At 38.1% G+C, this 24,031-nt stretch overlaps 1 protein-coding gene across 2 annotated transcripts in view; it reads right to left on the bottom strand.

Moving 5' to 3' along the window:
* Positions 1-12,619: 12,619 nt before the first annotated feature.
* The window catches only part of rab11fip4b (RAB11 family interacting protein 4 (class II) b), a 28,771-nt gene continuing 17,359 nt past the window's right edge, over positions 12,620-24,031 (bottom strand). The window contains exons 5-14 of one of the 2 annotated variants that reach the window (XM_063476486.1): positions 21,741-21,776; positions 20,729-20,828; positions 20,267-20,370; positions 19,687-19,827; positions 19,270-19,351; positions 18,364-18,501; positions 18,021-18,179; positions 16,395-16,475; positions 15,802-15,945; positions 12,620-15,095 (exon numbers count right to left, since the gene is read on the bottom strand). In XM_063476486.1, coding sequence (XP_063332556.1) covers positions 14,979-15,095; positions 15,802-15,945; positions 16,395-16,475; positions 18,021-18,179; positions 18,364-18,501; positions 19,270-19,351; positions 19,687-19,827; positions 20,267-20,370; positions 20,729-20,828; positions 21,741-21,776 — 1,102 coding nt within the window. In that variant the 3' untranslated portion in view covers positions 12,620-14,978. The remainder of the gene's footprint in view (positions 15,096-15,801; positions 15,946-16,394; positions 16,476-18,020; positions 18,180-18,363; positions 18,502-19,269; positions 19,352-19,686; positions 19,828-20,266; positions 20,371-20,728; positions 20,829-21,740; positions 21,777-24,031) is intronic. The other variant, XM_063476487.1, reaches the window with a different exon arrangement.

Genomic DNA, 24,031 nt, shown 5'->3' with positions numbered 1-24,031 from the left:
TCTTTGGGAGCGATACAAGTGGCTTTACAGAAACTAACAACAGGGAAACTCAACAGAGTCTTCTCATCCTCACAGTCAAAAACAAGCCATAAAAGCCATCCACCATTTCCTTAAAGTTGAGGTTTAAAAATGCCAACAAGTCATTATATTTAATCCTGCCAAAATAATAAAAATCCCAAATTAAATTAAACTGGCACAGATCACAAGTAACTGAGGATATTTTTCCAACGGGTCTTGAAATTTCCATCTTTAAGCAATTTTAACTAGTTGACTGCTGGTAACTGTTCAAATTTACTGGAATCTCTACACCCCGAAAACTGCCGATTTATGTTTTTGTAGTGGTTAGTTCTGGCGGTACTACATCTTTCTGTACTTGCCAACACACCATTTCCAGATCAGTCAAGAGAAGGCACAGAAAATGACCGGACACACTGAAGCGAGATGAAAAAGCAATGACTGGAGGTGAGTCACAAAGGAAGAATACAGCGTTAGATGCCTTTCTGAACTGGCTGTACAATTTATCATGCATGGTGGGAGGTCATTTAGAGGTAGAGGAAGGCGGGTCTGCATCCTATTGATAGAACAAATAGTACAGATTGTTTGTATGGAAGCATATATACGGGAACAGAATAATTTGTGTCAGCTGGTGGAACAACAATATTTGGATTAGGAGGAAAGATGTGCAAGCTGAAAAACTTATTTTAATGTTGTTATAAAATGCTGCACATTTAATATTTGGTTACAGTTCCATTTCTTAGTTAAAAGTGCCTTTGTCTAGGAATAAAACTTTTCAGTGAAATTTCTTTCTATTTTGTAGACTAATGTTTAAAAAAGTTTTAAGGGTCAAGCTCATTTGTGGTGATACAATGTTTTCCATCACTTTGATTCAACTATAAAATATTCAGGGTTAACAAGCAAATTCTAACTTACCTCACAAATACAACGCAATATACTGTAAAATATTGATACTCCATTTTCATCCTGCAGAAAAAGCCTAAATTAACAAAACATTAGTACATCCATGAATATCTTTGACTCCCTGCCTGTAGGACTGGCAGATTTGTTGCTTAAATTGATTCAATATGCTCTTCCTTATTTTCTGTCGTTTACAGATGTTGTTAACGTGCTGGATGCTTGCATTAACATGGACAATAATTGAGTATAATTAGGTTAGATGATGTGCAAATAAGTAATGTCTGTTAGCCAAAATCAGCATGTTTCAGACACACACACACACACACACACACGAAAATGTTACTTACAAACAGGAATACATCTGTATTTGTTCGTGACTATTTAAAAAAAAACAAAAACAACAAAAAAAACCTAGATAACAGACAGCCAAACATTTAAGTAGTTACAGCAGAAAAAAAAATAGTGACTACTTTCAAGGTAGTGATTTTTTTGTAACCAAAAAATAAAAAAATCAACTTCCTTATTCAAACATTCCTTAGATAAGTGAGCTCTACACAATAATGTGTGCAAGGTTTCGTACTAGAAGACTAAAATGTGTACACATGTATTTGATGAAATCTGAATGCTCCTTTGTATTCAGCTGAAATACTAGTTTAAGACATTTAACTGTGAATATCAGTTAAATAGGCAGATTATATCTGATTATTGGTATATGAAAACAAAAAAGACAGCATATAAAACTTTTATGAGATGGAACAAGGAATAAATGTACTTTTGAGAAGTTTTAATCTAATTATTATATGTTATTATTATGATGATATGTCTATAGCCATCTTATGATATAATTTACAATTTTTTTATTTATGAAAATATTTTTCTTTTATTTCTTTGATTGATTATAATTACATTGGGAAGACCATATAGTAAATAACTGAAAAATATAAATACACAAGGTTATCAAAGTCAGATCCCTGACTTAGTATTATGGTCAGTACTGTGACAAACATCCATCCACTACCGCAGTGTGTTTGCTTTAGTTAGCTGCAGGGGATTGAACTGACCACATTCTTGCTTCCTGTCTCCTCCAGGGTCTCTTCATGTGCCAGCCTAACAAACCATTATGTTGCCAGATCAATAAAGACGATGAATGCTAAATTACTGGTCACACCGGATCCAGATGAAATAACTGGGGGGTGATTCACATCTGAGAAATGTAGCTGTTAAGACCTCAGGCTGATTTCCCAGAGTCATGTCAGCATGAGAACATTTTTACAACAATTAGAGGATATCTGGCAAGAATTCATCATTATCCCATATCGTGAGCTGGCTAGTGAACTGCGAGTGCAGTGTTTGAACGTCAATCTAATTTGTTTCAATTGAAAGATGAACTCTAGGAAGGAAAACAGTGAAAACAGATGAATTATGAACAACAATGAGGACGTAGGAGGGCAAGCAGGGCAGGCTGGTCCTTTGTATCTACTTATTTGTCCAAATACAGGATGTGGTGCAAGGGTCCACTGGGACATATAGAAGTATTAATCCCTCATAGAGATTACACCATGTTATGAGACATGCCATTTCTTAACATTAGAGCTCCCATCGCCACCCCCTCAAAATGGTAATGCAAAACTATTACAGCTACTTCAGCATTCAGGGAAATCCCTTGAAAGCCAAATGGTGGTTACAAATGTGAAGCAGCACCTCAGAGCTAAAAGTGAGCACCACAACTATGAGTAACAGATGTCTTAGGGTACAGACCCAGCACGTTTAGGGGGACTTTGAATGTAGAAACACATTTTTAGAAAAGAAGATCATATGTAAAGTCAGTGAAAGTGACATATTTCATGTCAAAAGAAGCATCTTGTCAAAGTGACACCAAGTTCGTTTTGGGATTCTTTTCGCAGAAGGCAGCTATTCATGACCACAAGTGTTTATCAACTGTCTATGATCAAACAAATAACATATGTGAATTCTGCTTCGCAGTGGATTTTCACTGTAGGGTGAGCCAAGTTTACAAAGAGTGATGATCGCTACAGTAAATTAAAAATGACGTTCAGAATGGGTCAGCTTCCTGGAAACGAATGCTTCAAACAGATGGAGACAAGCACAGATTAAAATGAACAATCAGGAAATCATTCATCCAATTTCTATCGCTTAATCCTGTTCAGGTGTGCGCATGCTACAAGCTATTTGAGCAGTTTGTAGTGCTATTATGAGGCCATCATAGGGATGCAGTTAGAAAAACAAATGCATTAGCTCACAGATTTACAAAATAAAATAAATAATATATCTATAATAAAAACTAAAAAAACCTAAAACTAAAAATATCTATGATAAAACTAAATAATTTAAAGTAAATAATCTAACCTATGCCACAAACCCTCGGTAGCAAACAAACAGTCCCCAGTAGACCTACACAGACACGGAGACAACGTGCAAATTTTTCCGTTCTGTTGGGACATGGAACACAATAACCTTTGAAACAGTGACATATCCAGACTGAATCATCTCTATATTTTGAAGAACTTGAGGCCACCTTTCTCCCATTTTCGACACTGTCTGAAACTTTTATGACCATTTCATTGGTATTTAGGTTGTGCTCAATGACTGGTCAGCCTCCGTCAGCAATAACATGCTGTAAAGTATTGAAATGTTTGGGCAGAACTTGGCATGATGTTACTGAACTACGGACTTTGAGCTTTAATTCAAGGGGTTAAAAAAGATTATATTATTATATTTTTTTAATATTTACTTTATTAGTGTTCTATTTTAAGTGGTCAAATGTAAATGGACTATTTATTCAAAAGCTGTTTATGAACAGGCAAGGAGATTTTTATTGTATTTTTTAATCAATTAGGCAGGTAAAAGGCAAGTGGAATAGCCATCCTCAGAATGTAAAAAAGAAAAAAGAAAAGAGAAGAAAAACAAAAGAACTCAAAACCACCAAAAAGATAATGGAGAACATGTGGAGAAACAATATAAATAATTCTGGTACGAAAATTAAGAGCTCACACGAGCTTCGCAACATAATAAAGTCTGATTGTTTATGGAAGACAACAATGATGATCGTAGGATCCTTTCCATGGGAAAAAAAAATTCTTAAGTTTCAGCCTCTGCTGAACAACACGTTCCAGAAAGTGAACATAACACAAAGAGATAAAGGGAAGGCTTCAAACACTACAAGATTTAAACCACTCCTCGGGTTTTTGAACAGCAATGCCAGATCTGCAATTTTGCAGAACAAACATCCAAAAAAAGGCAAGCCATTTATCCAACAATATCTGTAAGAGAGGAAGCTAAGATCTGCCTGTACCAGAGTAAAGCATGGAGTATGCTTTTAACAGCTCATGATCTGACACATACTCTGTAACACACACTAGAGGCAGTGTGATGCATGGTCATGTACGCCTTTCACTGGGTCACTAAAACACAAAAGACACAGGATGACTCTGTGTTTAGGGATATAACTGCTGGTAAAATTCAGACAAATGTAGCAAACTTTACTAGACAGACAATGTACAATGAAACTAAATATACAGTGAAAGCAACCCGGGACATGTTAAACTTCAGGAAGTGGATTATTCTGCAATCAATTACCTGATCTGTACCTGGCAGAATGCTTTGAGTGGAAACATAAAGAGCCTAAAGCTCCTCAAACAACATCTGAACACAGTCACTGTATAGGTCTGGCAAAGCATCACAAAGGAGGAAACCTGTTATTTGGTCTGATCTGAACCTGACAGAACAGCATTCCACTCGCTTAAAGCAAACATAATGGCCTAAAATCCTTCAAACAACAACTGAAGACAGCCTCAGTATAGGTTTGGCAAAGGATCACAAAGGAGGAAACCTATTACTTGGTCATGTTTATGAATTCCAAATTTCAGGCAGTCACTGCTTGTGAAGGATCCTCAACAAAGAAATCTAAAATATTTGTTAAGTTAATTTGTCTAAATACATTTGAGTCCCTGAAAATAGGGGACGGGGTATAGATGGTGGTAATTCCTCAACAGCTGAGGCAATATTTCTGTTCAGCTGCTTAAATTAGAGCTGAAAATCTGCACTTGAACAGGTTTTGATTGATTCATTTCAGATCTACTACTGTGTTTAAAGAAAAAATTATGAAAATTGTTTCAATTGACAAACATTTCCATCCCAAGCTATATCTGTGTCTGCAAACAACAGTACAGCTCAAGGGTATCATCATCTTTCCCTCTCATCGCCATTCCTGCTGTCATATTTGCCCCCAATATAAACAACCAAATTCAAAAGACAGCAAATCATCAAGAGCAACTTCAGATGTGATGTTGAAGGTTTTTGATTTTCACACTTAAAAACAACAACAACAAAAAACAGAGCTACTTCATATTAAAACATTTTAAATGGACCCATTTGATTATAAAAATATTGCTGACATTGCGTCTGTAAACATATTTAGTACAACTAAATGGCATTAATCAGCTCAGTGTCTTATTGCATTCTGAATTCAACACCAGGGAGAAATGGGCTGAGCACTATGCAAGTAAATGCCTCTGTCTCTCAAGTCCTTGGGAATGAACCCATTGAACTCCCTGAGGTGTATGGAAATAACTAGCAGAATGCAAAATCTTATATCCACTCTGCCATCTAGTGGCCAGAAGCCATTGTTGCTTCTAAAGAGCCGTTAAGTAGCAACAGATGGTAAGATTTCAAATCCATTTGTTTGTGGTTAAATGGTGAAAAAAGGTGGGCCTTCTTGTTTAATAACATTTTTTGACAGTGGCGATGGAAACATGCAAGGTTTAAGCACAAGTTAGAAGAAAATGTGATTTATTATGGTAATAAAAATGATATGAACAACCAGAAAAATCACTTTGTTATTACATAATCAAACCATACCTTCTTGGTTAAATCGACTATCCCATGAGTGTCAAATTAAAATAGTTACTTCATGTACTTGCTGTGAACAGGTGGTGTTTATAAACAGATTAAACAGATCTTTCAGCTCAAATGAGCAACTCATAACAACATGGTATCAATTTCAGGCATTTTGAAACACAAAGAAACAGTTAAAACTAGTATTTTTGCTCTTTTAGCAAAGACAAGAAAAAGAATTGAAATAAAAGATGAAAACGAAACAGGAAATGCATGACCTGTGTGAGAAACAGCACTAACTGCAGCAATGAAACTAAAAGTAGTAGTTGAAATAAAACCAACCTTTAAGATCACAAAATCCAAAGTATTTTGTTGTAATATAAAACCTGAATTTTAAATATAAAATAGAACCTACAATAAAAAACAACCAGATGGTAACCTAGACTCCACCCCACAATCTTTTACCAATAAAGTTAAATTTAATGTTTTCCACTAAACCAAATGAGAATGAAACAAATATTTTAGATGTTGTTAATTCTCATATCAACCATTATTCTAACATATAGGCATACACCCAGCTTACTAGTCAGCGTCTGCGAATTGGTCTGGCTCAGTGGAAATGATGTGACGGGACCATATCAGGGGGCGTGGGTGGTGCACCGCTGGGCTGTAACTGGCTGACACCGGCAGGGCCGCTGTGTCCCTTTGCTTCAGTGTCAGGTCCTGCAAAGCAAAACGGAGGACGTCTTCTGGACCTGAAACAGGCAGCAACACACGTCATGGCCTGAATCCTAAAAGTAGTACTGACACCTACAGTAACATCAGCTTCAATGAAAACAGGATGCTGAAGGACTGAAATTTGCTGTTTCTAATATTCATTTTTAATTTAGTATATATCCTGGCACTTTTATGCACATTTGACCATTTAAATGAAAGGAAATGTAGATAACACTTTATAACTGCAATGAGCCATTTCAAAGTGGCTCTGTGTGGCAAGACTCGCTTTTCTAAGGACTTTGGTTTCAGCAGTTTTCCTTTATGAGAGAAAAAGTAATGACTAATACTACTATTAATACACATCAGGTAAACTTTAAAATTTCCTTGTTTGACCTCAGTGGTGAAGATATATTCAGTAATCAACCTTACAGCAACATAAATTCATAAACTTATTACATATGCATGCATATAATAACTAAGACATTTAAATTCAGTACTGTAAAGAGAGTAGATGTCATGAAAATGTTTTTCTTTACCATAAGGTCTGACCCCAAAACACATGTTTTTCCAGTCAGAGCGCGTGCCCTCCTGGATCTCTTTTTCCCAGTCTTCCTCCGCTTCTGTGGGTGCGGGTGAAAGAATTTCCGGGTAGACGACTTCTTTGTCTCTGCAAGAGGGCTCATGTTAATTAAAGTGTTCCATAATCAGAGGGAAGGGAAATTAATTACATATCTGAAATACATTTCTGGTTGTTAGAGGCAGTATTTTTGGCCACAGTTTACATCTGATGTGTGCATAAAACCATTAATGTTGGAATTAATGTAACTGTGTGCTTTAAAAAGTGCTATACAAATAAAGGTATATTTATGAGTATTATAGAGTATTTTTATGCTTTAATTCATGCTGTCATTATGTGAATGAGATGAAAAAAATAATTTACCATTCCCATACGTTTTCACTGAATATAATAATTCAGTATGATATGCACAACTCATTCGTCACATCCATACTTGGTGCTGGAAGAAGCTTTGATGCATCTCTCCACTCAGTCTCAAGCATTAAAGAGCTATGGGAAGATGGGCTGTTTATACAAGAGCAGCTGGTCAGGGTGATAGAAGGGCAGCAGGACAGTTATCTGCTCCTTTGTGCAAAGAATTAACCTCCAGTGGGCTGCTCATGTACATGTTTATGTCGCTCCGATGCACCTGTTATCACTTTAATTTGCACCGAAACAAGTGAAATGGATCCAAAATGATTTATGCTTTTTACCTGGACAAAATGATATCCCTTAAGTCTCTGTGTGTAAATCTACAGACAGATTTGAGCCTAACTATTATGTTTTTAGTGTTCATACTGTGCTGGCTGGAGATTTAAGAGACATATGCACAAGAATATTGATATCACTCTCATATGTTACTCACAGCAAGATAAGCAGTTATCTAAAATAATAACTAAAGCATTCAATTTTCTGTCGTCTCAGCTGAAACTTCACTTAAGTTGGGACTGAAAGCATTTATTCTTCTACTTCATGAGTATAATTTTTGTACAGGAATACTTTTAATGACTGTTTCCAACACAAAATTATAGTGTGAAATTGTCTGGACTACAGGAGCTTTTATAATTTCACATATTCAATCTATGGACACATCTGAATCCCCCTCGTTCTGTGCACAGTCCCACTGGAATGGCATTCCCTAGGCTGTTCCCATAAAGCTGGAAGCATAGAATTGAGAACTCCCCTTGCTTGAAGTAAAGGACCCTGGCTAACCCTAAAAAACAACCCCATAGCATTATCCCTCCTCCATCAAACTTTACAGTTGACTTTTATGCACCTTGTTCTGTACTTCAGGGCTGAGTTGCAATGGTTCGTAATTTATGAGGGAAGAACTTCACAAACTTAACCGATTTATTACAAAAATGGCATCCTATTACAGTACCCCACTCAGATTTAGTGAGGTCTTTAGAACAACCCATTCTTTCACAAATGTTTGTATTTGTTTTTATGCAGAAGGGAGTAAACCTGACTCATCTCCATCAGCTGAGCATTACCTATTACTTATCTGTCTCAGGGCCTCTGCAGTAGTAAATCTTGCTACTTCAGGGCTGTTATTAATGGTCCACTGCAAAACCATTAAAATACGTGTTGATTTGAAGTAGAATCAACACATATAGGTATATATAGGCTGGACTTGAGAACTTTAAGATTGAGATAAGTGATGCACCTCTTCTTGTGTCTCGATCTCCTCCACCTTTTCTTCTTCCCTGACGCTGATAGGCTGGGATCTGGTACCTTTTGGTCAATGTTACTGGGCGGAGCACTAACTTTGGCTGAGTTACCACTCAGGAGATCTTCACTGCCGTTTCCATCAGATGCTGGGGCATCACACAGAGCTGGAATTTTGCATCCTTGTTTCTTGAGGGTCCCTGAGGGTGCTGCTTTTGTACTCTTGCCTTTGTAGCCATAGTTAAAATAATCGTTAATCCTGTATGTGGGTTTAGGACCATGCTGTGTGCCAGCTGGTGTGCTCCTACTGATTCTGCTGGCAGAAGCTGAGCATCCATTGTAAACAACTGCTCCATTAACCAAACCTGTGTTGTTGATCAGATCATTGGTTTTACGGCTGTTGTGATAGGTTCCCCTTCTGTTAGGCTCAAAGTTCATACAAGCCTGAGGCATTGCTTCACCTGTGAAACAGATGGAAGAGATTGGCTGAATTTCTTAGATGGATTTGTGTGAGTTGAGTGTGATTAGACCAAAAGTGACACAAATGTTATACTTGGACTTCTTTAGAGACTTTAGTTAATAATGAAAACATGTCATTAACGGTACCAACAGACCTCAGGTTATTTACATATCAAAGAGATTACCTAATTCTTACAGTGACTGACACTGAGAACATAATACTTTCAAATGTAACTTACTGACAAGTCTCCTTCCCTTTATACTAAGGAATGTTGGTTTTAATGACGTTTCTAAACATATTTCCTGTATTAAAGTCTGATTCACAAACATTTACTTTTAGTGTGAATAGGCAGCTTTGAGCTGACAAATCTGGATATCGTCTGATTAGCAGTAGCTTCATTTTTCAGCATGACAATAATCCCAAACACACTGCCAATGAAGTAAACGCCACGTAGAACGAAAAATCCCCCCACCCACAGTGAAACAGTATCTGTCATGGATTGGCCTTCCCAGAGCTCGGACCTCAACAGTGTGACAGAAACAGTGTGCGATCAATTTGTCAGAGGAGGGAACAAAAGCCAGCCAACATCCAAAAGCTTTTGGGTGTCCTTCAGGATGCCTGGAAAACTACTCCTGAAGACTACTTAAAGAAATTACAAGAAAATCTGTCTAAAAGAGGCATCCATACCATATATTTACTTTCATTAACTGTAAAAAGCCTGTTTTTGCCTCTTATACTGTTTTTTCCATTTATGTTTGCACATGCTTAATAAATCTCTGCACCCATCTCATTCTTTTTCCTTTTACAATACCAAAAAAAGATGGGGTGGCTCAAAACTTTTGCACAGTACTATATAAAAAGTCTAAACTTGGGGAATGGTTTTAATGAGGACTTAAACTGTGAAATTAATTTTTTGTCTAGTGCATATACTGACTGATGATTGTTTTTGGTGAAATTTAGTTGGTGTGTCTCTATAGAAAACAGTGGCGGTCCATTAAGCTAAACTTTCAGCCTAAACCTTTTCAGTCAACACCTTTCTTACTTTTTTCTGTCAAATAGTTATTTTCATTGGTATTAATAAAAAAAACTATAAACAATAAATAATTTAAATCGTAAACAATGTTACCTTAACAATAACCAAACATACTAACTGACACTTAGCTAGCTTTGTACTCTTTTAACCCCAGTGAATGTAGGCGCCCTGTTTTCCGTTAGCGGGCTAACAACTTTAGCGCCGTTATCAACAGCTATCGTCATGCCGGCTGCTAAAAGTTTGTGAGCTTCCTGTGAGAAGAAAACAACAGGGAGCCGATAACATACACGGAAAGCACCAAGTTATGCGTTCACATGCAAGTTTACCTTAAAACTTCACTCACATGCTTAATTTTAATTTAACTCTTACCTGCACCGCGGTATCGGGCACACCAGCCGCGTGCAGCACCCAGCTGATCAAATGAAGCTGCGCAGTTCGCCGATAAGAGGCGCCAGAGTACACAAATACTGCTCCGAGAGCAGGTACAAATAAATATAAATGGAAGAAGATAAAGAATAAAATATAAAAATAAAACTGATGTATAAAAATAAATAAATGAATAAATAAATAAAACAATAACTGGCATTTATAATCCGCAAACTCTCTAATAACACCTAAATTAACTGTAATGTAATTAGTCAAATTCAGTAAAACTACATGTATAAAAGCACCAGTCACAGTCAAATCAGATAAAAATGTTTTTTCTGTCGTTGCTCCAATATAATGTTGCAAGGAAGATTTATTTAATTATTATTTTTGGTTTGTTTTTTTTCCCCTCAATGTCTGGCCCTACATGGGTATTGACCATACATAACTAAACAGCGCAGGGCAGCACGGTGGCGCTAATAGCACTGCTGCCTCACAGCAAGAACTCAGGTAAGGAGACCCTGGGTTTGAATCCATCATCTGGCCAGATCCTTCCTCTGTGTTCTGTCTGCATGGGTTTGAATGTCCCTACTAACTACAGTCCAAAGACATGTAGTTAGTGGAGTTAGGTTAGATGGTGATTCTAAATGTGAGCGTGAATAGTCGTCCAGAGTCAACTCTAGAAAAGGTTTTGAAGTTTCCATTACAACCACCATGTGCTTCTTCTTTCAGCTGCTCCTTTTATGGGTCACCACAGCAGATTACCTCCTTTGCCACACCAACCTTCTGCATGCCTTTTTCAGCAATGATCCATGAAGCTTCTCAGTGGTCTTCCTCTTTTTTGTGTCTGACAGTTCCATCATCTCAGCCTTGCCTTTCTTACTTTGTTTCCCAACCATTCATGTGCTGCTGAACTCAAAACTCTAAAAGTAAAACAAAAGGTCACGTGGGAAGCTTGATTATTTAAGTATTTAGTGGTGAACTCATTTCACAAACTTGATTTTCATAAGATTGGATTGATTTGGAAACAACAGCCTATTTTTTACATTGAGATCATGAGAAGATTCTTCTAGAGATACTTTAAGTGTGACTTAAGTATAAATGGTTTGAAACTACACTTAGACTTGAAGAAATGCCTGAAAATTGTACATAAAATGGAAAAAGGTGATCCCTATGAAGGGGATAGATTTAGACAAGGAAGTTGAAAAGTTTTCAAAGCAACTAGTCAAAAGCAAAAGTCATTACAATATTTATCATTTGCATATGATTTGTCTATTAAAATAATGTTCTATTTGAAGGACCATCTAAAAAAACTGAACAGGGCAAAACAAATGTAAGTGGACATGTGACTCTTCCCTTTTCCTCTAGGGGGGTCAAAATGAATGGTTTGCCACCTTGGATCAAATTAAGGGAAATCTTACTTGATATGCTATGTGGTATTTCACACAGTTATACTTTCACAACTCTGTGACAACAATTTAAACAAAGTCATTTCCTGTCTCAGCATAGCAGTCACATGCAAAAAAAGCAAGATCCACAAAGAAAAGGTCTTAGTCAGGTGTGAAAGAGCTCAATTGTTTTCCACAGTGTCCTCACATCAACCTACCAAACACGCTTGAAACCAATGATTAAAAAACATCAATGCTGCTAGCATCAAACCTCTTCAGGAAAGCTTTGCACTGTGGAGAAAGGGGGAGGGAAAGCAATTTTAAAGGGCACCTGTAACACATTCAGCTTCAAACCAATCTAAAGGTTTGCATTTGTTTTTTTTAGTCTGGGCTACACAACTCCAGCTGTGAGCACAGAAGCACCACCCACTGCTGTTCAGATCCTCTGATTTGTGAGGTGCAGCCTATACTTGATAATCCCGTAGCTGTAAAATTAAATTAAACATAGATTTATGCACACATATATGCAAAGGAGTTATCCCCAAATCTCAAAAGGTTGTAAATCTTGCGTTTTAAGATTTATCATATGAGAATACACAATACACACAAACACATAAAATAAAACCTTTAAGTTAAAACACTCTCATTTGGCGACATGACTATTTTCATGCCAGCGCAAAAACTTTTATTTACAGCAAAGTACATAATGGCAGCTAAGACAGCAGCAGCATACACTTTAGGCACAATTTTTATGTTTTAGAAACTATAGCTGAATTCAAATGAAAGTAACAGAAATTTCATGAGGCAACATCACTGCCAAAGCCATTTTTTATTGCTATTTAAGATGACTACATCCAATCGGATAGTCCTAATAACAGAAAGCTAAAAGCCATGAGTTTGTGACAGTTTTTACAGCTCAGTGTGTCGTTGAATTTTTGTTTTTTTACTTGAAGAATGGCATAAGCAGATTAAAAGTGAAAAGATTTAAGATGCAAAACAGGACACAGATCAGCAGGTACTGGTAATAAGTTAATATTGCTCATAATAGTCACCGTTTAAGTTAGGAAGACAGTAAACAACCATATATAAAAAACCCACTTTGAAGCTGATTGAAAATCAGTGGACTTACTGGATCTAACAAAAACCTTGAAAAAAAACTCAAAAATCATTGCTCACTGTGTTTATATAAAAAAAGGAAAGAAAAGAAGATAAACTGGCTTGCATACGTCACAAAGTCTTGTGCTATACTGCAAACAGGACAGCTAAGCAACAACAATTAGTTTCTTGATTAATCTGTATAAAAGTGTTTTCTCAGTATCAATCTGAAAAAAGATTGGTGAGTGGCACATAAAATACAAATTATCACTAGATAATTACAACATTTACAAGTCATGAAAATGTCATACATAGACAGAAAACGCACTTTCCAAAAAACAGCGTAAATCTATAGCGAGATTATCTCGAAAAATGTCCTCAAAAGGCACAGACAGAAGTAAATGTGACCATGCAAAAGGAAACAAAACTTTTTTTTTGTGCAAGGAAGCAAAACTCAAGTTTAGAATAATTACATAATACATGAGATTGTAATTGTTTCCCCTCTGAAAACAATGCCCTCCATATAACAGTACTAAATACTGTACACATGTTGCCAAATGTATTAACCAGTTTCAATCGAAAACTGCTTTTTTGGCCACACAGAAAGTTAATAAGGAATCGTACATTCGTGATATTTACAGTTTAAGAGGGCTTCAGAGTCATTGGGACTTAAACTACAATCTGCAACCTGCTGCAGGTGCAAATGTGACAAATCAAGTCTTTTGTACCAAAAAGTGAGTCTCCTGTGCACGCTCACATCCGGTATCCAAGTTACTGAACATGAAAAGACAACTTGGTAAACCACGTTACAATGGCTACCAGTCACTCCACCTCACATTGTACATTCACATCTTTATATTTCTGTGCAACATCATTTGGGGTCTATTGCCAGCAACAGTGACTTTTTATTAAGCTCAAGTTTAGCTAGCAAATAGCAGCCATGGAAGTTACAGTTTGAAGACACTCCTTGGTTGCAGCTTCGGCGCCATAATGCGACACTCAGCGACTCATCCGTACCAACTAAGGGCCACTTCTCAGTGAAAACTGCTCACTGCTATAGGACTGATTGACGTACGAAGTGTGGTTTCGTGGAAGACGTGCGCAAGAGTGAACGAAAAACGAAATTTCACTTTCAGTGTACCTTCATCGACTTCACAAAAAGCCTCTTTTGGTAGCATACCTGGCCTATCATGTAACATCCCCACCTGTTTAGGGTCAACACTCTTCCTTACTTCATGGTCTTCAATTTATAATGTGGGCATCACTCTTTTTCTCTCTCTGACCGCTTGTGCCTCGCTTCTCGACCTTCTTTCAGCACATACTTGTCCAAATATGTCATCACATGCACTCAGAGACAGGCAACCGTGGCCTAGCCTGTCTTGGTGCCTGTCTCACTCTGGATTTAAAGTCTGCTTGTCATGTTGCTCTACTGTCTTATTGTGCCTCTCTACGCCATGCCAAACAGCTTTAGATCAGGATAAAGCTGTTTATATTTTCTTTTCTTTTTTTCCAGTTTTCATGTCCAGTGTACTAAATTAAGTGAATCTTCAAAGCACGTTGGACACAAAATATTCCTGGAGTTTTCACAAGAGATCAATCTTGTGACTTTAACTCCAGCTCACAGCATAGACAGAATAAAAATGTGATAAAATGAGTAGAACAGTCACAGTAGCATAACCAGTCAGTGAACAATCACTGGCTGAGAAAACTCCCTTTTGTACAACACAGAATCCCCTTCTACCATCCGGAAGAGACGCTCTTCTTGGCACAAACAGCAGGGGGCGATGCATGTCTGTTTACGCAAGACTGGCTCTGTTTTTCTGTACACGTTCCCCCCGATTCAGGTCACCCTGCTCTGATCAGACAACTGGAATGATCCTCACTCTCCCAAGATCAGGAACGCTGCTCATTCCAGTTGAGTCACTGCTAGTTCTTTATCTCTAGAATGGAGGGGTTGTGGTCCAGGATGTTCAGGATGATTTTGTCCATGTACTGTCGCAGACGTAAATTGATCTCCTCTTGCTCCTTCAGGGCTTCCATTAACTAGGGAGAAATATGTAGAATACAAGCTTTTCATTAGAAAAAAAAAACTGTTACTATGATTCAGTTACACGACAATGAGCTCACTGTACTCAAATGGCCACTACAGTTACTCTAATGGATGCAGATGTGGTAACTTTTGGATGTAGCGAAAAACCTGCATCAGTTTTGTGATGCTATCATTTCAACATGGACCAAAAACTGAGGAATGTTTCTGTCACCTTGTTGAATCTGTGCCATGAAGAATCAAGGCAATTTCAATGTCACTAGCAAGGTGTACCTAATAAAGTGGCTGTTGACTGTATTATAATTTTAGAAAAAATGTAACTTTGAACCAACCAACAAACCAACCAAAAAAGTAATGCCAATGTCGAAAAAAACCTAACTAATGCACTGAACTCCTCTGAAAACAAGGAATGAAAATAAAATGTAAAAAACTGCACAGAAATATGATAACTCATAGTAAAGCTCTCCTCATTATGCAGATATAGATTCAATTGTAAAACAGAGGTAGATGCGGAACATCGTACTGTTGTGATATGGCCTGAAAAACAGCTATTTCTCACTGTAACTAAGGAACCTGTAAGCACTGAGATAAAACACTGTCTGGAAGCTGTCAGTAAGATGCAGAATATTGAAAAAAAAAATTAACATTGTAGCCGCAGGGGTGTTCATGTTCTTTGTTACAAGTCTGCATAACTGATTTTACCTGGTCTCTGGAGGCATTATCGATCTCAGCAGCTAGAGACTGTGCCTTGGTCTGTGTGGCAAACAGATTCTTGGCTTCATGCAGGCTGAGGCTGATGATCTGACCATTCAGGTCCTCGTTCTGCTCTCTAAGCTTCTGGTTCTCCTAAAATGCAAAATCAGGGGAGGAGGTGGAGGACAGAGAGCGAGAAAGGACAAGATAAGTTCCTAGGCCATAAAAGTGCACTAAAATGACTTTAAAAAAAAAAAGAAAAGACCACTACTCAAGCCACACTCAACCCATTTGACAAAGCACTGCGGTTGGTAGCAGCAAACTCAGCAATGCATGTCTATGTTTGCAGCACCTACGAGATGTAACATGGGTTATGCGGGTTACAGAACAAACTCTTCCCTGCTTTTTCTGTGTGTTATGAAAGCTCCAAGATCAAGTTGCCTTAAACTGCTGACGAAAGGTCAGTTTGCGTTTCCCTTAAGTCTATCCTTAAACATTAGTGAGGGAACTGCAGCGCCCGGTCAGCATGGACAATTTCACTCTACTCCATTGTCGTGATTAGTGGTTAATCGGTAGGTCAGAGGTCACGGAAGCAATTTTACCATCAGACCGGGACGGAGCCGAGCCCCAGTCAACACCAGGTGCTGGAATTCAGGGGGAAGAAAGTCCTGGGACACAAATCGCTGGACACACACACAGACATTCACAAAAAGGTGCACAGGCAAGCATAAGAGAGTGAATTCATCCTTCTCGTGGGTGAGCAGGGGCGTGATCCGTCACATATAAAACACAGACAGTTTTATTACTTGTCCGAATTCAAAAGACATGCTGGTAACTCTGCTGGGAGGAGCAGATTTAGAGAAAGACAGGACACGAAGGCAGAATGAAACTACTGCTATTACTCCTTTACCTGCTTGCTTGCAAGGTGTGACAAGTTTGGCTCGAAGCCAGGAGGACATGGACCGTATCATGTTAAGTCACTGATAAAACGGGCACTGAATGAATCAGCAGTTCTGGCTGGCTGTGCCATTTAAAAGTTACCTCAAGGCCACGTGGGTTTGATAACTCCAGATTTTTATGGTGCCTATTTCTGGCTTAGGAACATCAAAGCGACATTTCTAATGCATATGAACTCGTGATAAAAAGTCACACAAAAGCTTCTGCACAACTGCTTTTATGCATCTTATCAGAGAGGACATCTGAAAAACACTTTCATCTACTTGCTTATCTCTAATGTTTGCTTTACACCAGGTCTGGCCACTTAACAGGACTGCAACAATAAGATCTGCCTCTGTAGCAGGCAAAATGTCAGACACACAGATCTAAGAAAAGATAAAGATCACATGTCCTCTGCAGCTGGCACTGCATTTAGCAATGCTGAACTTCTCTTTAATGGTTAAAAGATCGGCACAGTACATCGGAGGTCACAGCAGTTATAATGCACAACAATGTATTCTGGCTGAATGTAGTCTGTGACACTATATTCTCAATTTTCATCTTTTGGTTGTAGCCACAAAAACAGCTTCATTTACACAAGCAGAAAGGTTTATGTTCCTCTGGCAGCCAGTTAGCTGTGTTAAATTTTGTGGAGGTGTGCTACAGAAAAAGTTAAAATACAAAAGGTGCTTATGAAAAGTTGTAAAACCGTATGTGATAACAGTGTATTTTTTTTGCCTGTCGATGAGCTGAATTTCTATTTCTAGGAGCGATTACTGTACTGAATGCATCATTCAGCGTGACAGACAGTGGAAAAATATACATATGAGCCAATAACTTATAAAATCAGTCAAAAATATTCACATTCAACGTTGAATCAATCAAGTCTAAGAAGCCAGGGTACATGAACTGCTACTCTAATCGAATGAAACATGAATAATCTGTTAAATGTTCATACACTATGTTACATTCAGTCTGTGACAGCTTAATTTGTACTTCTCACTTCTGCGCATCCTCCACCTCCACATGCATGCAAAGCTCCACGTAAACACATTATATTTTCAAAAAGCAGAAACTCCTCATTTCTGTCATACGATCAAATCAAAACAGCATTTAGATATTTTTGAAAATCCTTAGATTGCTTACATACATTGAATGAAGGATTTTAGAAAGTTTTAAACACTGTTTCATATTCTTATTGTTCATTATTCATAACAAACAGTCTTAAAGCACACTCATTAGCAACAATACTCGCTGAACTGCCCATGCCCAACAGAACATTTCATCAGTACCTGTTTGAGCCTCTTGACTTCATGCTCTAGCTCCACCTCCCTGCTCCTGTTGTTGAAGTCTGAGAGCCCTGTGGAGGAGCTCGGCCTCCGGCCTGACCTCTCTGCATCCAGCTTGAAGACCTGCAAGTGTTCCAGCTCTCGACGCAGGTCCTCTATCAGCTATGCAGCACAGAAAGAACGAATAAAAATGTTATATAAGTGCAGAGGCAGTATATTGTAGGTGTAAGTGTATCAGCTGACATAACTGCTGCGAGAGACTGGTTACAGAGAAACTGAATGAGCAACATAACAAACAATCACACCTTGCTGTGTGTGTCTGGTTACATAAAATACTTCCTCCTACCTCCTGCATGGCATCCTTTTCTTTCTGGAACTGATGTCTATTTTGTTTCAGTTTGTCCATCATTTTCTTGTAAAGATCCATCTCATCCTTCAGGCGCAGGCTGGTATCCTCCAGCTTATCTGTCATCCTTTGCTTCTCCTAAGGATAGGCATATATACACACAGCTATAGTTTGAACTTTATTTTCCTTTATTTATCTGTGTGTTTGGTATTCAGGGTCATGGGAGTGTATTTCTTTTGAGCAAACAGGTTTTAACACCAAGATAAAGTTCGCATTTATATTCTGTGATAAATTGCTTGCACAACATTTTGTAAGCTAGAGTCGGGTTTGGTGTCATTTGCATAGATACAAGTTCATAAATGAGGTGTGGTTCAAAACTAAGAGGCTATCTCCACAGATATAATTACTGGCGTCTCTCTTTGGCTTTGTGAATGTTGAAGGAGTTGTCGCTGTGCTCACAGGCGTGGATAGAAATGAGAAAACCCGGCGCGTTTGCAAGAGAAACAGACACCAAACTGGAGAGATTCACACACACAACCAATGACAGACAACTACTTAACCCTTTAAAGCCTAAGCCATGAAATAAATGGCAGAAAAACAATTTTTTGGAAAATAGAGTGTTTACTGCACCTTCTGACAAAATATTTAAAAAATAAATTAAATAATAATTTGCAAATATGAGTATTAACATGTATCATATTTTCCACATAAGGCATTTTTTTTGCAATTTGTTCATTAAAAATGCATTGTGCAATTTCTTTTGGTTTTTCAGAAAAAAAAAGTACACTGATGGTGTAAAAGTCTCAAAAACTCACAAAAACCCATGTATCAACTATAATACATCTGGCTTTAAAAGGTTAAATGAGCAACACAGGAAATACAGCCGGAAATGTAAGTAACACTTACCTCATCCAGCTTCTCTGTCTGCGACTTGAGTCGGTTCATGTTAAGGGACATCTCACTATTCTCCTCCTCCAGCTGCTTAACTCTACACACACAAAATCCAGTATGTCAGCGTGCATTTCTATAGTGTGGCACACAGTCAGCTAAGGCACTGTTTTGGGTAAAATACATGCTGTAGCTGTCCAGAGGCAGATGACTAAAACCCTGGGAGGACTCTCAGAGCTGTTAAGCATTTAGTTCTCCATTCTGCATTTGTTTTCTTAAGCGAGCAGGGACATAAACATCATTATCCAGGATATGGTCGGTGTCTAATTCTCTCCGATTATTATCAAACTATAATGAGTTTCACATATAAAAAAAGATAATGCACAAATAATTGGGAAATGTGCTCAGTAAATTGTGCAACTGTGTGTTTCTCACCGGTTGGTCAGCAGCTCTATCTGTGTGTTCTTGTCTCTCTCCAGCTTGCTGTAAGCCTCTCTGTGGCGTCTCAGGCCCTCCTGCACACTTTGCTCTGCCCGGGTCTCTTGGTCTTTCAGCTGCTCCTCCAGCTCATGAACCCTGATGATGAGGATGATGAATGCATCAGACAAAATGATTTATTTTTTTGTTACAAAGCATAAAAACCGAGCTTACTTTGGAAATGTCTAAATCACTGCTGCAATTTTACATGAGTAATTTCAGTAAAATTATCTGCCCTTCATTTTCTTTTGTGCTGCTATAAATTAGACTAGATTCAACTTTAATGTGACTGTGCTGAGGATTGGTACAAAGCCAGTGAAATGCAGTTAGCTGGAAGAGAATAGTCTATATACAGATGTGCAAATGCAAATATACAGCAGCACTTTAAGCATGTTGGCATGTACAGCGAGTATAGCATATATGAGCATAAACAGTGTTGTCAGTGGAGAGATGTGTATGTACAAATTACATGCATGTTACATAATTTTATGCTTATGTTAAGATAAGACTAGTGCAAAGGAGACACAAAGTCCTCTACCTGTGCACTAGCTGCGTGTTCTCCTGCTTCAGTTTGGACTTGAGGTCACTGTTCAGCAGGATCTCGTTCTCCAGTTCTGCCACCTTCTTCTCAAGAGAAGTGACCTGAAAGAAAAACAAACTGTGAAATTACACCAGAAACTAAATTAAATGTTACAATCTTATGCAAAAATTCAGATTTCACATAGCTGGCCATCATGAAAAACATAAAAATATCCTTCATCAAAATAAACAATCTAAATTAGGTAATAAAGTTAACAGGGCAAGTTTGTAATTGAAAACAGATTCGAGTTTGCAAATATAAAAACTGACAGAAATGAGTAAATATATACCATCATATTAAGCTGTAGCATTTTTAACATGCTGGAAATACTAGATCTGACATGGTCACATCCAATGAGGAATCTATATTTGTTTTAAAAAGCGCAGTCATACAAATCAACACATGGACATAAAGTCATACCTTCTCATTGATGTCGGTGTCGCAGGAGTCGATGCTGTCTCGGAAAAGGTCCTCTGTGCTGCCGTTACTGCTGCTCAAGTTGCTGTTGTGGAGCAGCTGCCTGCTCGAACAAACAGATAAACAGCTTAGAGAATATGCTCGGAATAGATCCAGGCAATGACCGGTTCTGGGTGTTTAGCAGTGAAGCTGCTGCAAGGTAACCCAGATATAGGACTAAAAAAAAAAAGTACAGTGCCAAAGAAAAGAAGCTGCTGCAAACAGGATTAACATGAGCATTCTCACACTCACACCCACACAGGTGTGTGTACATCTGGCTGTGATATTTATGCCATAATGTAGTTTTTAGCTTCCCCATTGTAAACTAATGGAATAACGTGGGAAAAACAAGCTGCTGGCCTATTACTGAGATTAGCAACGGAGAGGAGAAGAGAGGAAACAAAAAGGAGAAAGGGCAGAAGAACAGTTAAAGAGAGCCATAAAGTGAAAGCAGCCATCAAACCAGAGAGAGGAGAAAGTAAGAAGAACAGGGAGACAGCCAAGCCTTATATTGAATACATAGATCAGGCCCGACAGGCCATTTTCACTCTGTCACTATAACTCAATTTCTGTGGCTGAAAATAGGACAAAAGCCTAGATACAAAACATCTCACCCACTACAGACCAACAGTCCATGTAGTGGGCCACTCCTGCCACTAAAAAAAGCTGATGCCAAACTCGTCTCATCAGCTCTGAGACAAAAACAAAAGTTTGTACAGTGTGCTTGGCTCTATAATTCTTTGAATAACTAGTTAGTAATTAACCTATTTAGTGTGCAGTGATAGGACAGCTGAGAGATAAGGAAGCACTAGTTGATAATCTTGCTCTCTGTACGTCACTATGTCAACAAAATTGAACAAGCACGTGTAGGGCGGGCTGTATAATGCATAAACACGCAGAGGACAACTGAGTGACCTTGCCTGTAACACACAGAAGCACATGCATGTGGACACAAACGCAAAGGTGAAAAGCCTACCTTCCAAAAGCAGTGCTGGAGATTTTCCTGTTGGGGCTACAAAGAAAAGAACAAGATTTCAGATTTTTTTTTTTCACATAGCTCAACAATACAGTGGATGTAACCACTAACTGAAATAAGGATTTTGGCTATTTAGTGGAGAGAGAGTAGGAAGCATAGGAAAAATGATCGCTGAAGGACACGTCACTATTAATATTATTTTAGTCCTTGGTCTCTGAACAGGGCTTTCTGTCAGCTCTAGAGGGGGGACAAAGGCCCAAAGAGTTTCTGTATGATGTGCCTGGGATTCACATTAGATTAATAAAAATGAGCAAACACACTGCAGGGTTACCCAGTTGACAGCTGACACTGATATAAAGCGAACATCATCATTAAGTCCTGGCACAAAACACTAGGCTTTCAAGGCTGGAGGATAAACAAAGTTAACGCAGCAGAATAGAGTGCAATTCGACAATTTTTATAAAAACAGCCTATTCTGTGCAAAAAATGATCACTGTTGTCTCTACAGTATGACTATGGGGCTTATGTTTGATGATGTCATACGGTTGCTCCTTGCTAACAGTTTAAGAACAAGATGTACAATATAAAAGCTTTCTCAAAGAAAAAAAGCTACAAAAAGGTCTTAAAGGTATAAAAGCTTCAGGAGGATAATCTTCACATTCAGATGAAGCAAAGTTTCATAGACTCTGTAATCCTGAGCGACAAAACGATTTCCTTACAGCTAATGTTTCAGTTAAACTCACACCAACTCATGACTCCAAGGTGCCCAGTTCTTAAAAAAAACAAGCCCAGATCATCATCCCTCTACCTCTGTGCTTGGCAGTTGTTATGAGGCGTTTGTGCTGGCATGCTATAAATCTTGTGATTTCTTCAGAGTCTGAGATGTAGCTCTAAGGGTTTTTTTTTTTTTTTTGCAATTCCTCTTATTTTGGGGTGAATTTATCCCTCCTGGGAAGAATGGCAGCTGTTTTGAATGCTTCTCCTTTCAGAATAATGGACTTGACATGATTTGGAAATGGCTTTAAAATCCTTCTCAGATTGATGGGCAGCAAAAATTGTGTCACTTTCAAGTACAAGACTTTATCTAAAAGCTCATTCTGTTTCAGTCTGTAATTTACCAGTGTTCTTACAAAATTGAAAAATAAACAACAATCATCTGTAGCATTGTTTATAAAACAGAATCCCAAATTAGCATTGTAAGCAAGTAATAGATGAAGACATTCACCAACCCAAGCACATTTTTTACAGCCTTAAATTACTTGAATGTATTTGCTATTAAATATAATAAGAGCTCAGACAAAAATCTGAAGGTTTGGATAACCTGTTCAATTCTTTACCATCCTGAACCTCATCAAACAAATTAATACCCCTTTATTAACACAGCCCTTCTGTAAAGACCTAACACTACTCTGCCTGTGACTGGCTTGTGCTTGTCAGGGTCGGATACACGAAAACGTGAAAAATAACAGTATGTGGATGTTTCCAGCCAGAGAACAGAAGCAGCACGTCTCACAATGCATTCGAGAATTTCAGCTTTGGATTTTTATTACATTTCTATTTTGGTAAAAACATTTACCCGCCAGCGTGGCAGCTAAACTTCGGTGATTGACACATCAAATGAAAAAACTATCCGGGTGACAATTTAAGAGCCTGTTTACAAAACATAAAACATTGTCTAAGCAACTTTATGTTGTGCTCAAACGGTTAACCCTTAATGAACTCTGACCATAGGAGAAGAATATAAACAAGTAATTCTTTAAATCTTTTAAGCCTTCTCTTTTACAATATCTATGAGGGACTAACCCCCATAGAGTCCAACATCCATGTTTCAAACTGTACTCTAAGACATTTTTCTTAGTTTAATTTTCTAAAAAGAGTGCGTCTGCATGCCTGTGCATGTGTATATTTGTGTTTCCAGGTGGACTGTACAGTTATTAATGGTCACCGCGGATTATGTTTCTAATAATAGTTTCCCTATTACAATGGGCGGTGAGGTAAGCTCAGGAGTGACAGCCTTACATAACGATCAATTAGAGTTTGTGTGTGAGCATGTGGAGAGATGATGTGTTCAGTCATGTGTGAAACCAGGCGAGGAATCATTTAAGACTCTGTAACAATGTGAGATCATTCACATTAAATTACAGTTTAAGAAACAGAGCCACAGATAACAGTGTCTCCTGGGTCAGTACAATGTGAGTGGATGAATACACTTTAAATCCGGGATAGTTCACTTACGAGCTGACAGCATCTGTTTCTTCTCACTTAATCCTTCCTGTGGATCCTTCCTGTCT

This window comes from Pelmatolapia mariae, linkage group LG6, assembly GCF_036321145.2.
Source record: "Pelmatolapia mariae isolate MD_Pm_ZW linkage group LG6, Pm_UMD_F_2, whole genome shotgun sequence".
NCBI classification, from domain to species: Eukaryota; Metazoa; Chordata; class Actinopteri; order Cichliformes; family Cichlidae; genus Pelmatolapia; species Pelmatolapia mariae.
Note: the sequence above shows the minus strand (reverse complement) of the source record. Positions and strands in the feature narration are given on the sequence as shown.